General features: G+C 38.8%; 1 protein-coding gene across 2 annotated transcripts in view; it reads right to left on the reverse strand.

Moving 5' to 3' along the window:
* LOC106094805 (homeobox protein Nkx-6.1) overlaps positions 1-18,277 on the reverse strand; it is an 86,656-nt gene extending 68,379 nt beyond the window's left edge. Inside the window, exons 1-2 of one of the 2 annotated variants that reach the window (XM_059360138.1) lie at positions 17,313-18,277; positions 1,863-2,048 (exon numbers count right to left, since the gene is read on the reverse strand). In XM_059360138.1, the coding sequence (XP_059216121.1) occupies positions 1,863-2,048; positions 17,313-18,189 (1,063 nt within the window). In that variant the 5' untranslated portion in view covers positions 18,190-18,277. Of the gene's footprint in view, positions 1-1,862; positions 2,049-17,228 lie in introns of both variants that reach the window. The other variant, XM_059360137.1, reaches the window with a different exon arrangement.
* Between the last annotated feature and the right edge of the window lie 1,935 nt (positions 18,278-20,212).

Genomic DNA, 20,212 nt, shown 5'->3' on the forward strand with positions numbered 1-20,212 from the left:
TAGTGATCGGACTTGTTCAATTTTAGGAGCTAGAAAGCAACTTTCCTCTACTGTATCTGTGATATAACAATGGACTAAAATTGAGGCTGAGCAGAATGTCACTGAAACCTAACCCTAACCTTGGAGAAAAATATATCTTAAAATGATGATATGGAGATAAAATTTGTGGAAAAATTTCTTTTAGATGGGACATATTTTCATTGGAAACCCAGATACCTTTTCTGAATAAATTCTATATCTGATCACATTTTGATTACCTTTCCATATAGATCGATCGATGGATCGCTTGAATATCTTGCAATCGGGAAGAATGTAATGCTATATATTTTTGCCTATAATTATTGCGGGAAGATCTTACTTATTTGAATATAGCTGGAATATTTAGTAAAACCCAAAGTTTGGCCTGGCCAAGTTTTCATTGACAAAGTTGACTTATTGAAACAGTTTTGTGAAGAACTGCTGCATTAATGTATTGGGTTAAATATATTCCATACCGACCATATATTTTGAGGTGACGGACAAAAGTCTCTGTATCTGAGATAGCTTTAAATAAACAGATTTCTTTCTCACCCTTTAAAATGACTTGAGATTAGTGAAACTCATGCTCAAATGGGAAATTCCATCCACATTATCTTTTTGGAACCCACTGTCACTTTAAATAAACATACATTCGTAGGTATATATTGAAAATCACTAGGATATCAAGATCAAGTGATGGAGTAGTGATCAACCCATATCAATGCTAATAATAACAGCCATTGAAAAAATAAGGCCATCAATGTTATTCTTAAAACCAGATCATTGGGCGAACATCACAATAAATAATGAACTCAAATTAATTTTTCATATTTTTACAGATGCAGATGCCAAGGAGTGCATTATTGTTGACTTGGGGTTTGGCATTTTATGGTCGTGCTCTGTCAACAGATCTGTCCATTTGTAAGCTTTATTATTTGTTCGCCCTCTCCTCTAACTAAAGAAAACAACACTTGATGCAACCAACATCAAATATAATGAAGATGATTATTCTCTTGTTCCGCTTATTATTAATATTATTGTTGCTGGTCTTGGTTTTGTCATCATCATCATCATCATCATTCCTTGTGGTGCTGAATAGAAGGTGACTGCATTGGTGGTGCATTTTTATCACTTGTGGCCTGTTACTCAAACAAGAGTGAGTGAATTTAATGAGTTTAACATTGCTGTGGTTAAGGCTTTACAAGAATACATCCAAATCCCTTTAGCAACAGCTCATCAGCGCTGATATGGGCCGCGTCAAAATTGCCATTCATTGAGTTCCTCCTCATCATTCGGAGGAGAAGTCATTCATTTCTTTCTCCATTGTTATGGCCAGTTGGAAGCAATCATTAATAAGCGCTTGATCATGATCATTAGCAAACAAATAAAAAGCGAAATCATCTCCATTGTACTGCACCAAAAAAGCCAATGCTTGGAAAAAAAAAATCAGAAGCCCAGGTTTTCGGATGTCGCTTTTATTATTGTTTTTTTATTCCTTTCTTACCAAAAAAGAACTAATAAGGGGGGAAGATAAAAAGAAAACGATCAAGGTGTGCCCCCGATTTACTGACTGTATTGCTGAAACCCTAAACTCATCTTTATGTCATCAACTCTTCATTAAACAGATCATGATTAATTTGATTTTATTGTTCTTTTTTTTTGTGTGTTTTTAAAAGTTAAGCTTTCTTGCTACATTTGTGGATTTTTTCAATTTCCTTCCATAATTAATGAGCTGGAACTAATGTCCAGAAACCTGTACAAAAAAGTTTTCTATCACAATGTAGTTTCTCCTTTTTTGCGGGTATTGTTTTTAACAGCCAATGATATTTGGCCCCACTACTTACTTGTGTTTGATAATCTTTCTCGCCACGCCATTGGATTGGCTACTAGACCTTGCAGACCGGGCCAATACAAATGTGTCCGATCGACCATATGGCCACCATGGCCTTTCAGCGGGGTTCCTTGGTTTTGTGACAAATATTGAGCCATACCCGCCGCAGCAGCGGCTATTGAAAAACGTGGGATGCCACCTAAAACGAAAAATAAACAGTTTTTATAGCAATTGAAAGATACCAATAAATGTTAAATTTAAAAGTATTCCAGCATTAAAAATCAAATTGATAACAAAAACTTACACTATTGGAGTTCAAAGCCTTATTCGAAAAAAGGGAGACAGTTTATGTAAATTTTATACAAATAATGAAATGAAAAATTTCTCTACAAGCGTTCAACAGTGGTTCCAAATATTAATAACAAGTAAAAAGGCGTAAAGTTTGGCCGGGCTCAACTTTGGATATCCACCACCTCGGATATATACGTAAACCACCTATCGTCATAATCCGATGAAGAATGCATCATTTAGGCCCCCTTTGCAGCTATATCGAAATATGGTCCGATTTGGATCAAACCTTAAATCGAGAGATCGGTCTGTATGACAGCTATATCCAAATCTTAACCGATCTGGTCCAAATTGAAGAAGAATATCGAATAGCCTTACACAACTCACTGTCCCAAATTTCATCATAATCGAATCGGCCGATCGGTCTATGTAAAGTAGGAATCTGGGCAAAGTTTCAGCTCAATATCTCTGTTTTTATAGACTGTGGCGTGATTTCAACAGACAGACGGACGGACATGGCTAGATCGTTTTGGATTTTTACGACGATCAAGAATGGATATTTCGATGTGTTGCAAACGGAATGACGAAATTAGTATGCCCCCATCTTTCGGTAGTGGGTATAAAAATTAATATTAGAAAAAACGAACTACCAAATTTTTATGTGAAACAGATAATTCTCAATGAATTTTGGCACTGAATCAAAGATCTTTTGTATGTTAAAGTAGGTTTGTAAAAACTTCAATAAATTCTTTTGTTGAGTTTGTTGTGTAAATACGCGTACTACCATATGGTACACCATACTCCATGCCATTCATGAAATATGTATTTCGTATTAAACAGAAAAGCGTGCTAAGATCGGCCAGGACGAATCTTATGTACCACTAACCATGGAACGCATTTGTACTGTTCTTTTCCCAGTATCAAATAAAGGATAAAAAAAAAGAATTGCTATGCTACTGGAGATGCGAGCATATCAACTAATGGTCTGATTCGGACTCTAATTGAATTGAATGTTGGATACCAAAGAAGAAGTGATAGTATAAAATTTCAGCCAATTTGAATAAGAATTGCGCCCTTAATGGGCTCAAGAAGTAAAATAGGGAGATCGGCTTATATGGGAGCTGTATCAGTCTACAGACCGCGTCAGGTCATGGGAGAAGCCGTTGTGCAAAATTTCGGCTAAATTTGATAATAATTGCGCCCTATAGCTGCTTAAAAAGTCAATATCCCATACCGGTTTATCTGCAGCTATATCTGGTTATGAGCCGATTTGAACTATTCTTAGCACAGTTGTTGGAAGTCATAACAAAATCCCTCATGCTAAATTTCAGCTAAATCGGATAATAATTGCGTCCTCTAGTGGCTCAAGAAATCAAGACCGAATATCGGTTTATATGGGAGCTATATCAGGTTATAGACCTATTTGGACCGTACTTAGCATAGTTGTTGGAAGTCATTGCAAAATACTTTGTGCAAAATGTTAGCCAAATCGGACAAAAAATGAGGCTTCCGGCTGCTTAAGAATTCAAATCGGCTTATATGGGCGCTATATCAGGTTATAGACCGATTTGGATTGATATAGCTGTCGTATAAACCAAACTCGAATCTTGACTACTACGATTTGGCTTAAATTTAGCATGACGTGTTTTCTTATGACTTCCAACAACTATGCCAAGTACGGTCCAAATCGGTCTATAGCCTGATATAGCTCCCATATAAACTGATCTCCCGATTTGAATTCTTGATCCCTTAGAAGCCCCAAGTTTTTTTTCGATTTGGCTGAAATTGAGCATGTAGTGTTCTGTTACGATGTCCAATAACTGTGTCAAATACGGTCCCGTATAAACCAGTCTCTCGATTATCCTTGTCTGTTCGTAGAAGCTTCAAGTTTTTCTGGTTTAACAGAAGTTTGGTATGTAGAATAAAAGTATGCCCTTCAGCTAAATTTATGTTGTATAAACTTTTAGTACAATCTATGGTGGTGGGTTTCCAAGATTCGGCCCGACCGAATTTAGCAAGCTTTTACTTGTTTAGACTTAATTTAATTAGAAAATGCGTGGAAAACTTTCAATAATGTTCAAATCTCTGAGGCGGCAAATGAATGTGGTTTTTCTTTGGCTGGATAGAGAGTGACAGACAAAACCGAGAGCAAGCGAACGAACATGAGAGAACTAGCAGCGCGAGCTGTTGAAAATTAGCCAAGTCGGTCCATATTTGGATATAGTTTCCACACTCATAGAAAAAAGTAGCAACCACTGTTTGCTGCATATTAGCAGTTAATTTGGCTGCTAATGTAGCAGTAGCTCTGCTATTACTGCATTAGTGCTGCAATTTCAGAGTAATAGGCTTACTGCTGAAAAATCAGTTCACTGAAAAAAGAAAACGTTGCAAAATCATTAACCAATGGTGCCATTATCATAAACAGACGTTGTTGAAAATATTGTCATCCTTCGGAGATAATTTTTTGAACGCGCGTTGTTGCTTTCAGGCACCAACTGTCATGAACATCATTCCTACAAAATGTTTATGTATACCAACCTTTTGTTACAATGACTGTTAAAACATTGTACCTACCTACATAGGCGGCTGTGGCGCAGTGTGGTAAGGCATTTGCAGACACACAATCATGGAATGGATGGCATTGCACAAAAACTTTTTGCATAGAAGACGTTGTAAGAGTGTGGACAGCTGTGGGCGATTTCAAACTAATCATTAAAAAAACAAAATTTATATTAGGTTGGAAAGTAAAAGCCAGTAATCGGCTTGTTGTGCGTTCTAAATACTAAACATTAACCGAGAAAAAACCTAGGTTAGAAATTCCATGCTACTAACAAAATCCATAATTTTTCTCCATTCCACGCCTCTAAGTCGGTTCAAGTCTAGTATATTGTCTTCACCTATGTGCCGGTCGGTTAACCTCAAAAACCGGGCAATGGCATAGGAAATGTCAAACGTCTTATCATCTTCCCCACATGCCCTGCACATACTACCTATTCTGTACAAGTGCGAACTTGGACTGCATCACCCCGAAAGGCGTAATACTAATCAAGTTTATTGAGGGCAGTCATCTGGCTTTCACGACCAAATCGTCTGCTCTTTCATTCCCCCTTGCTCTGCTATGGATTGACACCCACACAATGCGAATAGTGTCATCCATAGAGAAGGCGTTAATCCCCAAGACTGTTCGTGACCTTACCGTTCTGGTTGTTATTGCTCTGATAGCCAGTTTAATGTCCCTAAAGTTTATAGTCAACATCCTCCCGGTAACATCACACGCATACCGTGATCGTGCGCATCTCCACCTGCTGTGCCATGTTATGGTCAGGTAGTCGGAAACAGATCTCAGTCCTGGGTTATACCCCCAAGCCCACTGTATCCTCTTGGCTTGATTCATCTTTGTAGCATGAACAGATGGCAATACCAGAGGCAATGGTATCCACGGAGCACCGTCAAAAATCCTATCTCGGCGAAAGGCTGAGTCGACAATCTACAATACAACACACAACTTCATACCCAGAGCTCTGGCGTGAGTTGTAGTACCCAAAGGCCCCGATGGACAAGGGTACATTACGATGGCGTCTAAATTCCGGTGGAGTCCAAACTGTTAGGTTGAAAAGAGGGTGCATATATTAATCCGCCCCATGCCACTATTGACATACACCTAAGCCAGTGTATGAAGTTTTGAGGGATTTTGTGGATTGTTAGGCGCTTCGCCCAACAGTGAAAGAAGGCAATGAACATTGCACCATTAATCTTCAATCATACCAAGACCATTCGGCGAAAATCGAAATATCAGTTGTCGGGAAACGACAATTCATTATAGCCCTTTCTTCGGAGGTGAAAGACGAGAGTTAAAAGAGAATCTACGATAATTTAAGCGATCTAGTAGACCCTCATTTTTACGCACCAAAGAATATCGAAATCGTTATTGTGAACGACCAATTACCACAAGTGTTACGAGTCAGGTCGCATCAGACTTCATCCAAGATGACAATTGCCTATTTTTGGATGGGCCATCTTTGGGGCCTGCGACTTTTAAACTGCAACACTGCAAGGGGCCCGGCAAGATGAAGCATGTTCAAGATACAACTATTATACATTGAATTACAATTTGAAAATTTTATCGAATATGCCAACCCTTAATCCATTCCCTAGAAAAAGGCTAAGCTAAGCTTTCACACAACGAATAAAGGGCTGCCATATTACCATGAATTCCATTTCGCCTTAGAACATTTATGATGTTTTTATATACTTTTCAAAACCGCCAACATCACTTGTGCAGCAACTTTCATTAAAAGCGGAAAGACCTGAATTACCACAATAAAGGAGCCAAATCACTGTTTGAACTGATACACTGCCTTTTTCTTTTATTTTTGCAATTGCATTTTGTACAAATATTATAACCGACTGAAGGTAATATTATCTTATTATTGTATATCGGATAGCAGTTATAACTGCGTCTGACCAGGCTATCTTTGATACTCGAGTTAATGGAGTTACTTATTAGTCAATCATCAGTTTGGTATATATTCCACTAATCCCTATTATTATACCGTACACCACTACTGTTGTACAGGGTATTATAACTTAGTGCATTTGTTTGTAACATACCGATCGACTCAAAATCACTTTCTGATTCGATTTAGCTATGTGCGACTGTCTGTCTGTCCGTCTGTCTGTCTGTCCTTCTGTCCATGTTAATTTGAGTACAAAGTACAGGTCGCAATTTTAATCCGATCGTCTTCAAATTTGGTTTGGGCATGTTTTTCGGCCTAGAGACGAAGCCTATTGAAATTAGAAAAAATCGGTTCAGATTTGGATATAGCTTCCATATATATGTTCCTCCTATTTGTAGTAATAATGCAATAAAATGGTCATTTGTTAACCGATTCTCTCGAAATTCGACAGGAAGGATTTCCTTACGACTCTCGATATTACTGGTGAATTTCAAAGAAATCGGTTCAGATTAAGATATAGCTCTCATCTTCTTATATATAAAAATCAATTTGTGCTTGTTTGTAGGTTTGTTTGTTTGTATGTTTGTGTGTTCCTTATAGACTCAGAAACGGCTGAACCGATTTCTTGGTGCATAATGGTGCATAATGATCCCGTCGTGAAAATAGGGTACAACATTTTTTGATATCTGAAGGGGGGCGGACCCTCCCCCTTACCCTAATTTTCAGAAACGCCAGATTTCGGAGATGGGTGGTGTGATTTAAGCGAAATTTTGTGTGCTCTCATATAGTACCCTAAAAATAAAAATTCTGTACCAAAATTTCGGATGGGGTACCTAGGGGGGCTGCCCCATCCTAAAATCTACCAAACATATATTTAGACCAATCACGACAATATGGGACTCAAATGAAAGGTATTTAGGATAAGAAAACGTATCTGATATCTAAATGTCGGGCCAAGTGATCGGGTATATTTACCAACCATGGCAATATGGGACTCAAATGAAAGGTATTTGCGAGTAGAATTCGAATCTGATACCCAAATGTGGGTACAAGTTTCTGGGGGTCCACCACTTTCCCAAAACACCCCCCAAACAGGACTTATTTACTGACCATGGGAATATGGGACTTAAATAAAAGGTATTTGAATGTAGAATACGAATCTGGTAACCAAATATGGGACCAAGTGTTTGGAGGCCGCCTCTCCCCAAAAACATCCCCCCAAGGGGACAAAATTACGACCAAAGGACTATGCGGCTCAAATGAAAGGCCTTTGGGAGTAAAGCACGAATCTGATATCAATATTCGGGAAAAGTGTCTATGGGACCACCCCACCGCCACAACACCACCCAAATAAGAAGTATTTTCTGACTATTGCAATATGAGGCTCAAATAAGAGGGTTTCTAAAGTGAAATACGAATCCGATATACATTTTCAAGGCCAACTCACTGAGTGGCCGCCCATTCCCCAAAACACCCTCAAGCCGATCATGTTTGCCGACTATGGAAATGTGGGGCTCAAATTAATCAACATTTGGGGCCAACTCCCTAGCGGACGTCCCACCCCCATAACAACCCCCAAATAGGACGTATTTGCTCTCCAAGACAATTTGGGTCTTAAAGAGAGTGGAACTAAATATTCATAGTTTTTAGGGCCAATGCCCCAAACCGGACATATATGCTGACTTTTGCAATAAGGAGTTTAAATGAGATTAGAAATCGAATTTGATATCCAATATTGAGGGCAATGGCAATATGGGATTCAAATAAATGATATATAGATATATGAGAATAGAGCACGTTGCTGATATATTTTCCGGGCTTAGTGTTTGGGCGACCACCCCAATCCCCAAAACACCCCTTAATCGGGCATATTTACCCACCATGTCAATGTGGAGCTTAAATGAAGGGTATTGGGGGTAGAGCAAGAATTGACACCCATTTTTGCAAGAAGTGGTACCCAAAATACCCCACAAACAGCAATTTTTTAGTGACCATCGGAATATGGGGCTCAAATAAAGGTATTTGGGAGTAGAATACGAATTTGATATCCAAATGTAGGACCATGTATTTAGGGCATCACTACTTTCCCAAAACACACCCAAAGGGAAACAATTTTTCAACCATGCCAAAATGTGGCTCAAATGAAAGGTATTTGAGATTAGAAAACGAATTCGATAACCTATTTTGGGGCCATGTGTTTGGGGGACGCCTCATCCTGTAAACTCCTCTTAATCCAATGGCAATATGGGTTTTTTGAGAGAAGAGCAGGATGCTGATATTTTTTTCAGGGCCAAGCGTCTGGGAGACCACCGAACCCACGAAAACGCCCCTAAATCAAACATGGGGTGTTATAAACTATTTTAAGAATGAAGTACATCAAACACCCAAATGTAAATGGCGTTAAACCCTCCGAGCAAATTTGAAGTCCAAAACAGTTCATATGGGATTCAGATAAAGACACTTCTGTTGTTATACTGTTAGTCACGCGATATGCATATACTCTTTAATTGTCGAAAATACATATTCCAAGGAAACTTTTGTTCCATATAAAGTAAGAGACGGCGCAGCGGGACGGGCCCAGGTCAGCTAGTATATATATATATATATATATATATATATATATATATATATATATATATATATATATATATATATATATATATATATATATATATATATATCGCCCGATTTTCACTCCTATTCCCACTGCAAGCGCGGTTTCTTAGACGACTTTCACATTAACCATAAAGTTTGGTCGAAGTCGGTTCAGATTTAGATATAGCTCCCATGTATATGTTCGTCAGATTTTGGGTAATTTGTTGTCATTTGTCAACCGTAGTTATTACATTTGGAACATATTTGCTTTGCTCGAAATTTGATAGAGGAATCTTAATAATCTATCTGGATGCATCCGCCGAGGTCAATCAAAATTGGTTCAGAATTAGATGTAGCCCCCTTTTGTTTTTATAGGGTAGGTGTAGGGTATTATAAAGTTGGCAACGCCCGATTTTTGCCTTTCCTTACTGGTTTTTGATGGTCCTCAAATTATGTACTAATTTAATCCAATTTAGCTTTTATGGCAAAGGAAATTGTCAAAGCAAATTCCATCATGTATTTTATGTGGCATTAAACTATTTTGCCACTTAACACCTTGTGTGTGTTATAATGTTTTCTTATTTATTAAATAATGCTCCATTAAATTTAAGTAATTAATTGGTTGAAGGTCTTTTTATTGCGATCTCCTCAGCCAAACTAGATACAGTTTTTTTTTACCAAGAAATAGATACCAGAATACTATAAAAATAAACCCATAAGCCAGCAGACAATTCACCAAACCTCCAGATATTTTGCCAGTCATTATTGGACCACATTAAAAGCCAAAAAAAAAAAAAAGAAAAAAAAAACCTAAACTGTCAATCATTTGTCATACATTGTAATTATTATTAGGTTTACATACACTGCTCGCATTGTAAACCGCATTTCGGATGGTGGCAGTGATCGTGGTCGTGGTCGTGTGAGAAATGCCAAAATCAATTAAATACCGTAACTAATTGTTATTATTGAATAAGGCATCCAAAATGCCATAATCATGACAAAAACGAAGACCATTTGGCATTTATTCTTTGTCGAAGAAACATGTCAACGCATTGTATGGCTGTCTGAATTTTCTTGGGCCTGTCCCACTGTCTTTGATTATGTCTGAAAGCGTCATAAAGACAGACCCCATTCAATTTGTTATTGAGCTCTTAAATGGAGTTTATAGTGTTGTTGTTGCTGCTGACTGTTTTTGTTTTTGCTGTGCTTTAAGTCATTGTTGTCATTGGTAATTGGTAATGGTTAAATACATTGGCATCGTCTTAGATGGAAATCAAAATTAAATAATTGTCAAAATAATTCCAATCGCAAACATTATGTGAATCGTTTACATCAAGGTAAAATTGTGTCAAATAAATTGCTTTGTAGTTTGCTTGGACAATGAAAAAAAAAAAAACTCTAAACAAAATCTTATGCAATTTCAATGCTGCTTTTTTATTGTTGTCGAATTGGATTTAAAGGTAGGCTCGTTAACATTTTCACTAAAGATATTCTTTTTGGCAATAATTGGCGATAATTATATCCACCATCATAGGGTGCGGGAATGTTCACTGTGTCATTCCGTTTGCGAGACAAAGTTAATGGGGATATTTCTTACCATTGTAAAATTCTAAAAAGATTTAGCGAGGTCCGTGGGCCTATCCATGCTATAGCCTTCAAAGTTTGCATAGTTTCCTTTTGAGTTCAACTGGTTAACTCCCGACTGAAGGCCTTGGGTCCAAAAATGCCGCATGTGTAAACCGATTTCTGCTGTTCAAAGATTGATCGCCCGATTTTACGCCTTTGCATATTGACTTTAAAACTAGCTTTCGCGGCCAACAGACACCAACACTTAAGTGGGGACCCAATTCCAGAAATGAAGCAACTTAGGGGCGTAGTATGAAAGACAAGGAAGGATTTTGTAGGTAGTACGGCATTCTTAACTTAAGGCTCTATTACACGGTATGTAGATGTCCCGTGACATGTCAAATTTAGCACTTGTAGAGTAATACATGTCGTGAGATATATGCAAATGAAACTAACATACGAAAATCACTTCTCAAAATAGCACATGTTATTTTTTGGTTTAGATAGAGCGTGCTCTATTCCTTCTGACAAAACCATAAAGACAGCAGCTGTTTTGGTTCTTTTCACAAATTTATGATTTAAACACCTATCTCACAGCTTTAACAATTTTTACGCATTCAGATTTGCTCACATTTTTAGGTTATGTCATACGAAAATAACATACAGGTGTGATAGCAAAAATGATGACTCGTATCTAAAATGACAATTTGGACAAACATTTTAAATTACATGTGAATACAAAAGTAAAATTTCATAAGACAACTACATGCCGTGTAAAAGCTGCATTAGATTTTCTTTCTCAAGGTCACTTTTTAGTATACAGAGCGCACAAGAAGCCGATTACTGGCTTAGGTGTATGCCCATAGTGGCATGGGGCGGATTAATATCAGCACTCCCTTTTCAACCTAACCCAACCTGATACTATTAGCCATAATTTTGGAATTTATTGGGTTATTGACTTAGATTAGCAAACACAAGCCATATTCAGTGCATATAAAAGCATTACTAGCATTTTGTCCAAAACAACTTTCGACTGAACGCCTGATAATATCGAATAAATATCTTTGTGAAGTATTCTTTTTGGAAATTTGAGCATCCTTAAAGTAAGTTTACATTTTTTTCAGTGTAGTTTTCAAACAACAAATTGGGTAATAATGGAGGTGTACTAATACCGCCTTTTCATTTGTAACACATCGAAATATAGGTCTTGGAGCCAATAAAGTACATATATATTTCTGATCGCCATGACATTTTAAGTGGATCCAACCATTTGGAAATCACGCAAACTTTCGAAAGAATAAAGACTGGCGCTCGACATTTTTGCACAAATACTTTCTATTAATGTAGGTCGGTTGGGCTTGTAAATGGGCCATATCTGTCCAAATTTGGCTAAAATTTTGCACTATGACCTTTTCTATGACACTCTACAGATGTGCCAAGTACGGTTCGAATTAGTACAAACCCTGCTTTAGCTCGTACCTAAGAGAACGTTATTCTTCTCCGATTTGGCTGAAATTGTGCACAGTGACTTTTAACATGCGTGCCAAGTACACCTCGAATCAGTTTAAAATCGTATATAGCGCCCAGATAAACCCATCTCCCGATTATACTGCTTGAGCCTATAAAAGGTGCAGCTTTTGTCTGATTTAGCTGAAATTTTGCACAAAATCTTTTTCTATGACCTCTAACATATGCGCCAAGTATGGTCCAAAGTATCGGTCTAAAACCTAATACTTCATGAGCTACTAGAGGCTTATTCTATGACCTCTAACATACGAGCGAAATATGGTCTGAATCGGTCCATAAAGGACGGAGTTCTTATTCGATTTGTGCAATTTTTCACAATGGTCTTCAACATCCAAGCCAAGTGTGGCCTGAATCGGTTCATTAACTGATTTAGCTCCAGTAGCATAGATATTATTATCGATTGATATGTTTTAAACCACAGTACCACCGCAAGTTATTTGGAACTTTTTTGAGAATTCCCATTTTTCTTTACACATATTCGAAGACTCAAGAAAGGAATGTGTTCAAATTTTTTAGTTGGCATTAGCATTACCTATCGACATTAGTAAACGCCATTTCTTATCCTTAATACTATTATTAATGACATAGACTTAGGAATTCCATCAGAGGAGGGATGATTCAACACCAGAATAAAGGATATTACATGCAGTAACGGAATTTGCCAACTACTAGCATAAATAAAAGCGGCATTAAGTTTAACCGGCGAACCGGATAGATTGTACCACTGTTGATCATAATCATTATATTAATCGAAATCGAATGAATGAACCCTTCATGAGATCATTTAATGTGGAGGCTATGTCAAAATGTGGATCGATGGAGACCTTGTGTGGAAGATATATAAGAGGTGCAAATGCAACTCATAATTCCTAAGTGTAACTGGTGTTCTTTAAAAAAAATTCTGGTGGCCGAATGTACACGCCCATTTATTTAAGTAAGGAGAGGAAGCCGTATATTGTAAAACACGTAAAAGAGCGCTAATTTCAGCCGGGCCGAATCTTATACGTCCTCCACCATGTATCACATGTGACAAGTTCTTTGAATGACCTTTTCAAATATAATGCTCGATCAACTTATGTACCGATATGGACCGTACTTTTTATTGCGGTTAGAATTCATAAGAAATACCATCTTTAAAATTCCAGGCAAATTGGATAATAATTGTGCGCTCTAGAGGCTCGAGAACTCAAATCGCATGGTTTATATGGGTGCTACATTAGGTTGAGGACAGATTTTTACTGCACGCGGCACGTTTGTTGGGGAGTCATAGTGACACATTGCGTGCATAATTGCCCAAATTGAAAAGAATTGCGTCTTCTAGAGGCTCAAGAAGTCACAGCGGGAGAACGGTTTATATTACAGCTATATCTTAACATGGACCGATTTGGCCTATTATCCCAACGGACTTACACCAATAAGATGTATTGGTGCAAATTTATTCCTTCGCAATCTACGGCACCTCGGTATTTCGGGGTGCTACAAACGCACACCTTTATTTGACAGATTTCCTTTATAGAAACGTCAAATAACCATATTTTAAGGCTTCATTAAGTTTTGTGAATAGGTTAGGTTAGAAAAGAGGGTGCGGATATTAATCCGCCCCGATGCCCCTAAGGGCATACACCTAAAGGTGCGAACAGCGGATACTTCACTAATAACAATGAGGGCAGTCCGATTAAAGTTCAAAGTCAATTATAAGGGACGTCCTTTTTTAAGCCGAATCTAAACGGCGTGCGGCGTATTGGCAGAGAAATTTTAACATGGCGGGATACCTTACAAATGTAGCCAGCATTAGTATGGGGATAACCACCGCTGAAAATGTTTCTGTTGTTCACGACGGGCCACCTATAACGTCGATCGCCTGGACATGCTAACCTCTGAGCCACGGCGGCCTTCTTGGATATAGCAAGATTTTCAAAATCGTATGCAAAGAAATCCGATTTGAGAATTCGTAAAAAGGAACATAGGTGATAAGGGTCACGTGTAAGGAGCTGGAACTCCCGCGTTGACAAATATTTCTCGTTCCCACGAATTAAAAAATTCGGGAAAAGAAAATCCCTACTCGTATACAAACCGATCTTCTTATTTGTCAAAGTTAGGCCAGGTTACTGGGCACACGAGACTAGTAACTGACCTTAGGTCCATTGTGTTCGCCCTTGAAAAGGTAGAAAAGAAAAAGAAGAAGAAGAAACAAGTAAGAGCATGCCGGGCCTAATCTTATATACCCTCCATCATGGATCGCATTTGTCGAGTGCCATGCGCGGTATCTCTTTTTAGGCAAACAAAGAATATTGAATAAGAACTGTTATGCTATTGGAGCTATATGAAGATATAGTCCAATTCGGACCATAAATGAATGCTGAACACTGTATGTATGAAATGTATTGCGCCTTGTAGGGGCTCAAGAAGCAAAATCGGGAGATCGGTTTTTATGGGAGCTGTATCAAGCTATTGCTCGATTCAGACCATACTACCAACGTCTGTTAAAGGTCATGACCGAAGCCGAATTTCTGCCAAATCGGATGAGTATTGCGCCCTCTAGAGGCTCAAGAAGTCAAGATCCCAGATTGGTTTATATGGCAGCTATATCAGGTTATGTACCGATTTCAACCATACATAGTACAGTTATTGGAAGTCATAACAAAACACCTCATGCAAAATTTCAGCCAAATCGGATGAGAATAACGCGCTCTATTGGCTCTATTGACTCAAGAAGTCAAGATCCAAGATCATACTTAACACATTCGTTGGAAGTGATACCAAAAAACTACGTGCAAAATTTCAGTCAAATCGGACCAGAATTGCGCCCTCAAGAAGTCAAGACCCAAGATCGGTTTATATGGCAGCTATATCAAAACATGGACCGATTTGGCCCATTTACAATCCCAACCCCTCCTCTAATAAAAAGTATTTGTGAAAAACTTCAAGCGATTAGCTTTACTCCCGACAGACAGACTGACGGACGGACAGACGGACGGACATGGCTAGATCGACTTAAAATGACATGACGATCAATTATATAGATATAGTTTATGGGTTCTCAGACGCATATTTCGCGGTATTACAAACAGAATGACGAAATTAGTATACCCCCATCCTATGGTGGAGGGAATAAAAAAAGATAAGGATACACCACAGCACGGTACAAGACATCAAAATGACAAAAAAGAGAAACCTACAAACAAGGCAGAAAGAATAAGTCCTCATCCTCTACAGAACTCAAGAATGAAAAGAGGACTAAATGTCTGGAGGGAATCCAAGCACGGAAAGAGGTGTTCACCCATTATCCTGTGTCTTCTCCTCTCAATTGCAAGTCAGTGACATAAAAGATGCTCAATCCATTTCATCATCGCACACACTGCAAAAATCTGCTTCTCCTCGCGTCCATGACGTTTCATTGATCAGTCAGGACGCCTATCACCAATCCGAAGTAATGTTTCCCCAACCCCAGAATATTAGGTTGAAAAAAGTGTTCGGATGTAAATCCGCCCAATGCTACTATCGACATACACCTTGGGTGCAAGCTGAAACCCGACCCGAGATTGTCTATGCAATAGAGATTGTCAGTGCGATAAAACTGGTTATATACTAGTCAATGCAAATAAACTTGTGTAGAACATAGTGAACTCCCGAGCAGAGCAGATAGCAAAGCCAACTGAGTGCGAGAAAAGAGTTCCCAAGCATCGCACTTGTTTGCTTTGTTTATGTTTATTTTAATGTTTAAAAATAAATGCCATATCGATCTAATAATAAGTGGAATTTTTATTCCAGTATTATAAAAGTAATGAAATTCACCCAATTTTCATTGGATGTTTTTCCAACTTCTTTAGTGTTAATAATTGCTTTAATCGCACTAATAGATGCAAAATTCTCTTCATCAGATGAATCCATTGCCGCGTGTAGTAATTATTTAAGAACTTACGAACAACATATGGCATAAAAGCATAACATTGAGAACAAACAGTATTTCAGTGTTGATTCTCGCATTCACTGTGTTATAGAAAGATGTTCTTCTCGCATGAAAATAAGCCCCAATAAGTTCGGCTGGACACCGCTCGGCAACAGCCTAAGCTAGTGATCGGCACCCTGCTTTGCGAAACACTCTTGCCACCCAACAGCGCCAAACCCCATTCGCGCGGTGATCTAAGAGGAAGTCCACCCTACCAATAAGCTCGTACAGGGAAGGACTCACAGATTACATTGCATGATCCGCGGCAATAAGCGATTCATTCCTGGCCATCTCGTCCAACCTTCGTTACCGCGACACCTTGACGGCTCCGGTGCCAACAGAGCCAGACAGCCTTTTCCATGGTTCGAAGAAGCTCTTTGCATCTGCTAACCCATTTCGACCTCACATTGCAGGACGCCAGAATCGTTGAAAGAACTTGTGGAATGTGATCCTTGATGGAAGGTATATAAGATTCGGTTCGGCGGGTTTTACTTGTTTAATATACAAAGGAAACAGTTTCAAACTTTTGAACTTTTAAAGGATAATTTACGAATTTAATTTACGAATTTTTTCAATCAGCGACACAAAAGTCTGAACTGATAATCCAACCATTTACTAGGAAGCGTAAGGCGAAACTTAACCCCATATACTTAATTTCTGTCACCTCATTAAAAAAGCATAGACTCCAAGGGACTCTAAAAGATCTCACTTGATGGCAGCTGGCGACAATGTTTGATACTTGTTCATTCTAACTCGGCTTTAAAAAGGAGGCCCCTAATCATTGAGCTTAAACTTGAATCGGCCTGCACTCATTGATATGTGAGAAGTTTGCCCCTGTTCTTTAGTATTTAGAATGTTCATCTGCAAAATTTGCAATTTGCAACGATCTTACATTACGAAATTTCGTATTTCAAAATCACTCTGTCCCCTTAATCCCACCAAATTCAAGCTACACTACTATGCTATTAGCTCAACAAAATTATGCACACGCACTTACCTCCCGTTAAAGCACTTAAACCCGCCGATGTTACCGGCGGCGGTTTCGATAATATCGTATCGATACCATGCGGATTGGCCGTACCTTGAGTTTGAGTATTCGTTGTTCCAGCAACACCGGCTGATGATACTGCAATACGATTTTCGGTCATTATATGAGGATTCTGTGAATTACCATAACCGCCATTTAAAGAATTATTGCCGGTTCCAGTGCCACCACCACCAGCTTTCATTTCAGTCATTGAATGTAACGCCGCCAAGGGGGGACCCAAGAAACTCAAAGGCAATTTGTGATCCAAGCCAATGTTATTGTTGTTGTGTATACCCAGCGGATGACCGGTGTTGGAGGAGGTAAACTTCCGATTCGATAGATTCTCTGGACTGTAGTCAGCTGGTGGGGGACTCGATTCACTATTGTTGCCGGCCTCCTCACTGGATCTTTGACTAACGGAAAACGATTTGGAACTATCGACACCGGGACTAGAATTGTTGTCATAGCGGGTTCTTTGATTAAAAGAGTTATGGCAATTATCCGGTGACTCAGATTGAAGGCGGGATGAGGCTTGAGAATTTGTAGAATGATGCTGGTGGTGGTGATCTGCCGACACATGATTGTTGGCTGACATTAGCGGAGGTGGCGTGGATGAATCTTCTGCGGATCGTGGTGACTTTGGTTCCAGATGCAATTTGTCTGCCGAAGGATTATTCTTCAAGAGCATCAAAGGATGGTTATTGTTGTTGGCCGCATAAGCGGCCGCCGCTGCGGCATTGTGATAATCCAACAATTGGTTTTGATATTCAATTTGGGAGGGATCTGGAAATCCATTGCCCAAATGCCCGGGGTGATGATGATGAAGAGGTGGACTTCGATTCAATAGATTGACGGCTGCTGTGGGAGAATTCTGTGAAGCAGCCGCGGCAGCAAATGTGTGATGCCTCATATAGGGATTGATAAGATCCATTGTGTCGCGATCGTTGTGATTCGGATTGGGAGAAATGGTGCTGATGCTGTGGCTAACGCTATTGGATGATTGATTGTAATCCACGAAATCGTCCAGGCGATAAAGCGACGATGGCGGTGTGGCGAAACCGTTTATACCGACGGCAACGGCGACAGCTTGGAACGCGTTAAACGATGTGGACGTACGTAAGGCCAAATTAAAAGCCGAATTTTGCGATAGTTGAATTGTTTTAGCTAGAGGTTGAGCAGCGGGAATCGAAGAGGCCAAGCCAGTTTGTGTATTTATGCTAATGTTGGTGGAAGCTGGGTGTAAGATAAGCGGGTTATCCAAGCCCGTGGGCAAATGCTGTGGATATGGACTACCCAGGTTGTTATTAATGGTAGGGTGTAGGGATCACAAACAAATTGACTTCTTGTGAGGGGTTTTTGAACACAGCTATTGATATAACAATTTCTTTAAAACAAATTTTCACTTATTTCTTTATCCATAATATTTCTATAGCAATATTTTGCTTCTTTAATTCTATATTTTTTTTTTTACTCTTTTTAAATTATTTTGTTAACTTTTAATTTGTTTCCATGTTGTTCTTCACTCGGCTTCTGTTTATGTTTGACGGGATTTCGATACCTTTCTTTGAATTTCAATTAGAACCGTTTACGCGTCTGTTTATTAAGGCCTACAATATTGAAGTGATTTCGAAATTGAAAAATGTTTCTAAGCCCTTAGCTTTCTTTACAAGGTATGGGATTATGAGTGCGTGCGTACATCCGAGCGTGCCCGCGTGTTTGAGACTACGAGCACCTTTGCGGAGGAAATGAACCCGTAAAAGCCACACACACTTTTCAGAAGCAACAACATTGAGAAAAGAAGCTGAGGATGATGATGGCATGCCATGGAAATGCAAACCAAAAACATCACACACCACCACATCTAAGGCGAGTGAGAATTGCACCACCACCACCACCACATGCCGAGAAGAGTATCAATTTCCAGTTGTCTGTCAGGCGTTTCTTTTTCGAGTTTAGCTCTTTTACAAATCACACACTTTCATACACACACACACACTGCAACATTGTTGTATGGCCTTTTGAAAATCAGGTTTGGCAACGCGCTTTCAATTGGGTTTAACATCCCCTCTCTGAGTGTATGAGTGTAAACTAATCGATGGCCACTCATGAAGAGATAACCCTATGCAGTCACAGCATATGAAAGAAAGAGACAGATTCTGTGCAACTGTATCAATTTAGGCGGTGTAGTAAATCATGGCCAACTGAAATCATACACATTCTCACTCACATCCAAAGGGGCATTATAAAATCTCTATTTTAAAACTGACACGAAGTGTTGCCACTAGGTTCGTTTTTTAAAACTAAATTCAGCAAAGGTAGTAACTTAATGTTCGCATATGGAATTACGATGACATAAAGTCATTATTTTTATTCAGACCGTGTTGACTGCCTTTCTTCCAAGCTAGCAGCATTTCAGCATAGATTTTTTTTTTTTTAGATTTCGTCATATTTAATTTTGGAATACTTAAGTAATTTTTTGCGGCTTTTACAAATATATTTTTAAATCGGATATTGTTGTGCACATGTTTGCCATAATATTCAACTGTGGTTTTTCTTTGTTCTTAATATTACATTATAATTTTTAATGGAAAGAAAAAATAGAATTCAAAACTCAAGGACATGCCCGGATAATCGTGGTCCGACGTATATGAGATTATTGTTGGGTTTCATAGAAATTGGTTCAGATTTAGACATAGCTCGCATATATATGCTTCGCCCAATTTTCATTTCAGATCCTTTGTCATGTCTACGGATTTTGGTCGAAATTGGTTCAGATTTAGATATAGTTCTCATAAACATATTTGTCCGATTTTGAGTTGGAGAGCCGCCGTAGCGCCACTCCTAGCTGGCAACATTTGTGAGGTACTTTGCCATGTAGGTTAGGTAAGGTTTAAGTGGCAGTATGCCATCAGACTCACTTAGACGTTTTCGTCCATTGTGATACCACAGGAACA

The sequence above is a fragment of the Stomoxys calcitrans genome, chromosome 1, assembly GCF_963082655.1.
Source record: "Stomoxys calcitrans chromosome 1, idStoCalc2.1, whole genome shotgun sequence".
NCBI classification, from domain to species: domain Eukaryota; kingdom Metazoa; phylum Arthropoda; class Insecta; order Diptera; family Muscidae; genus Stomoxys; species Stomoxys calcitrans.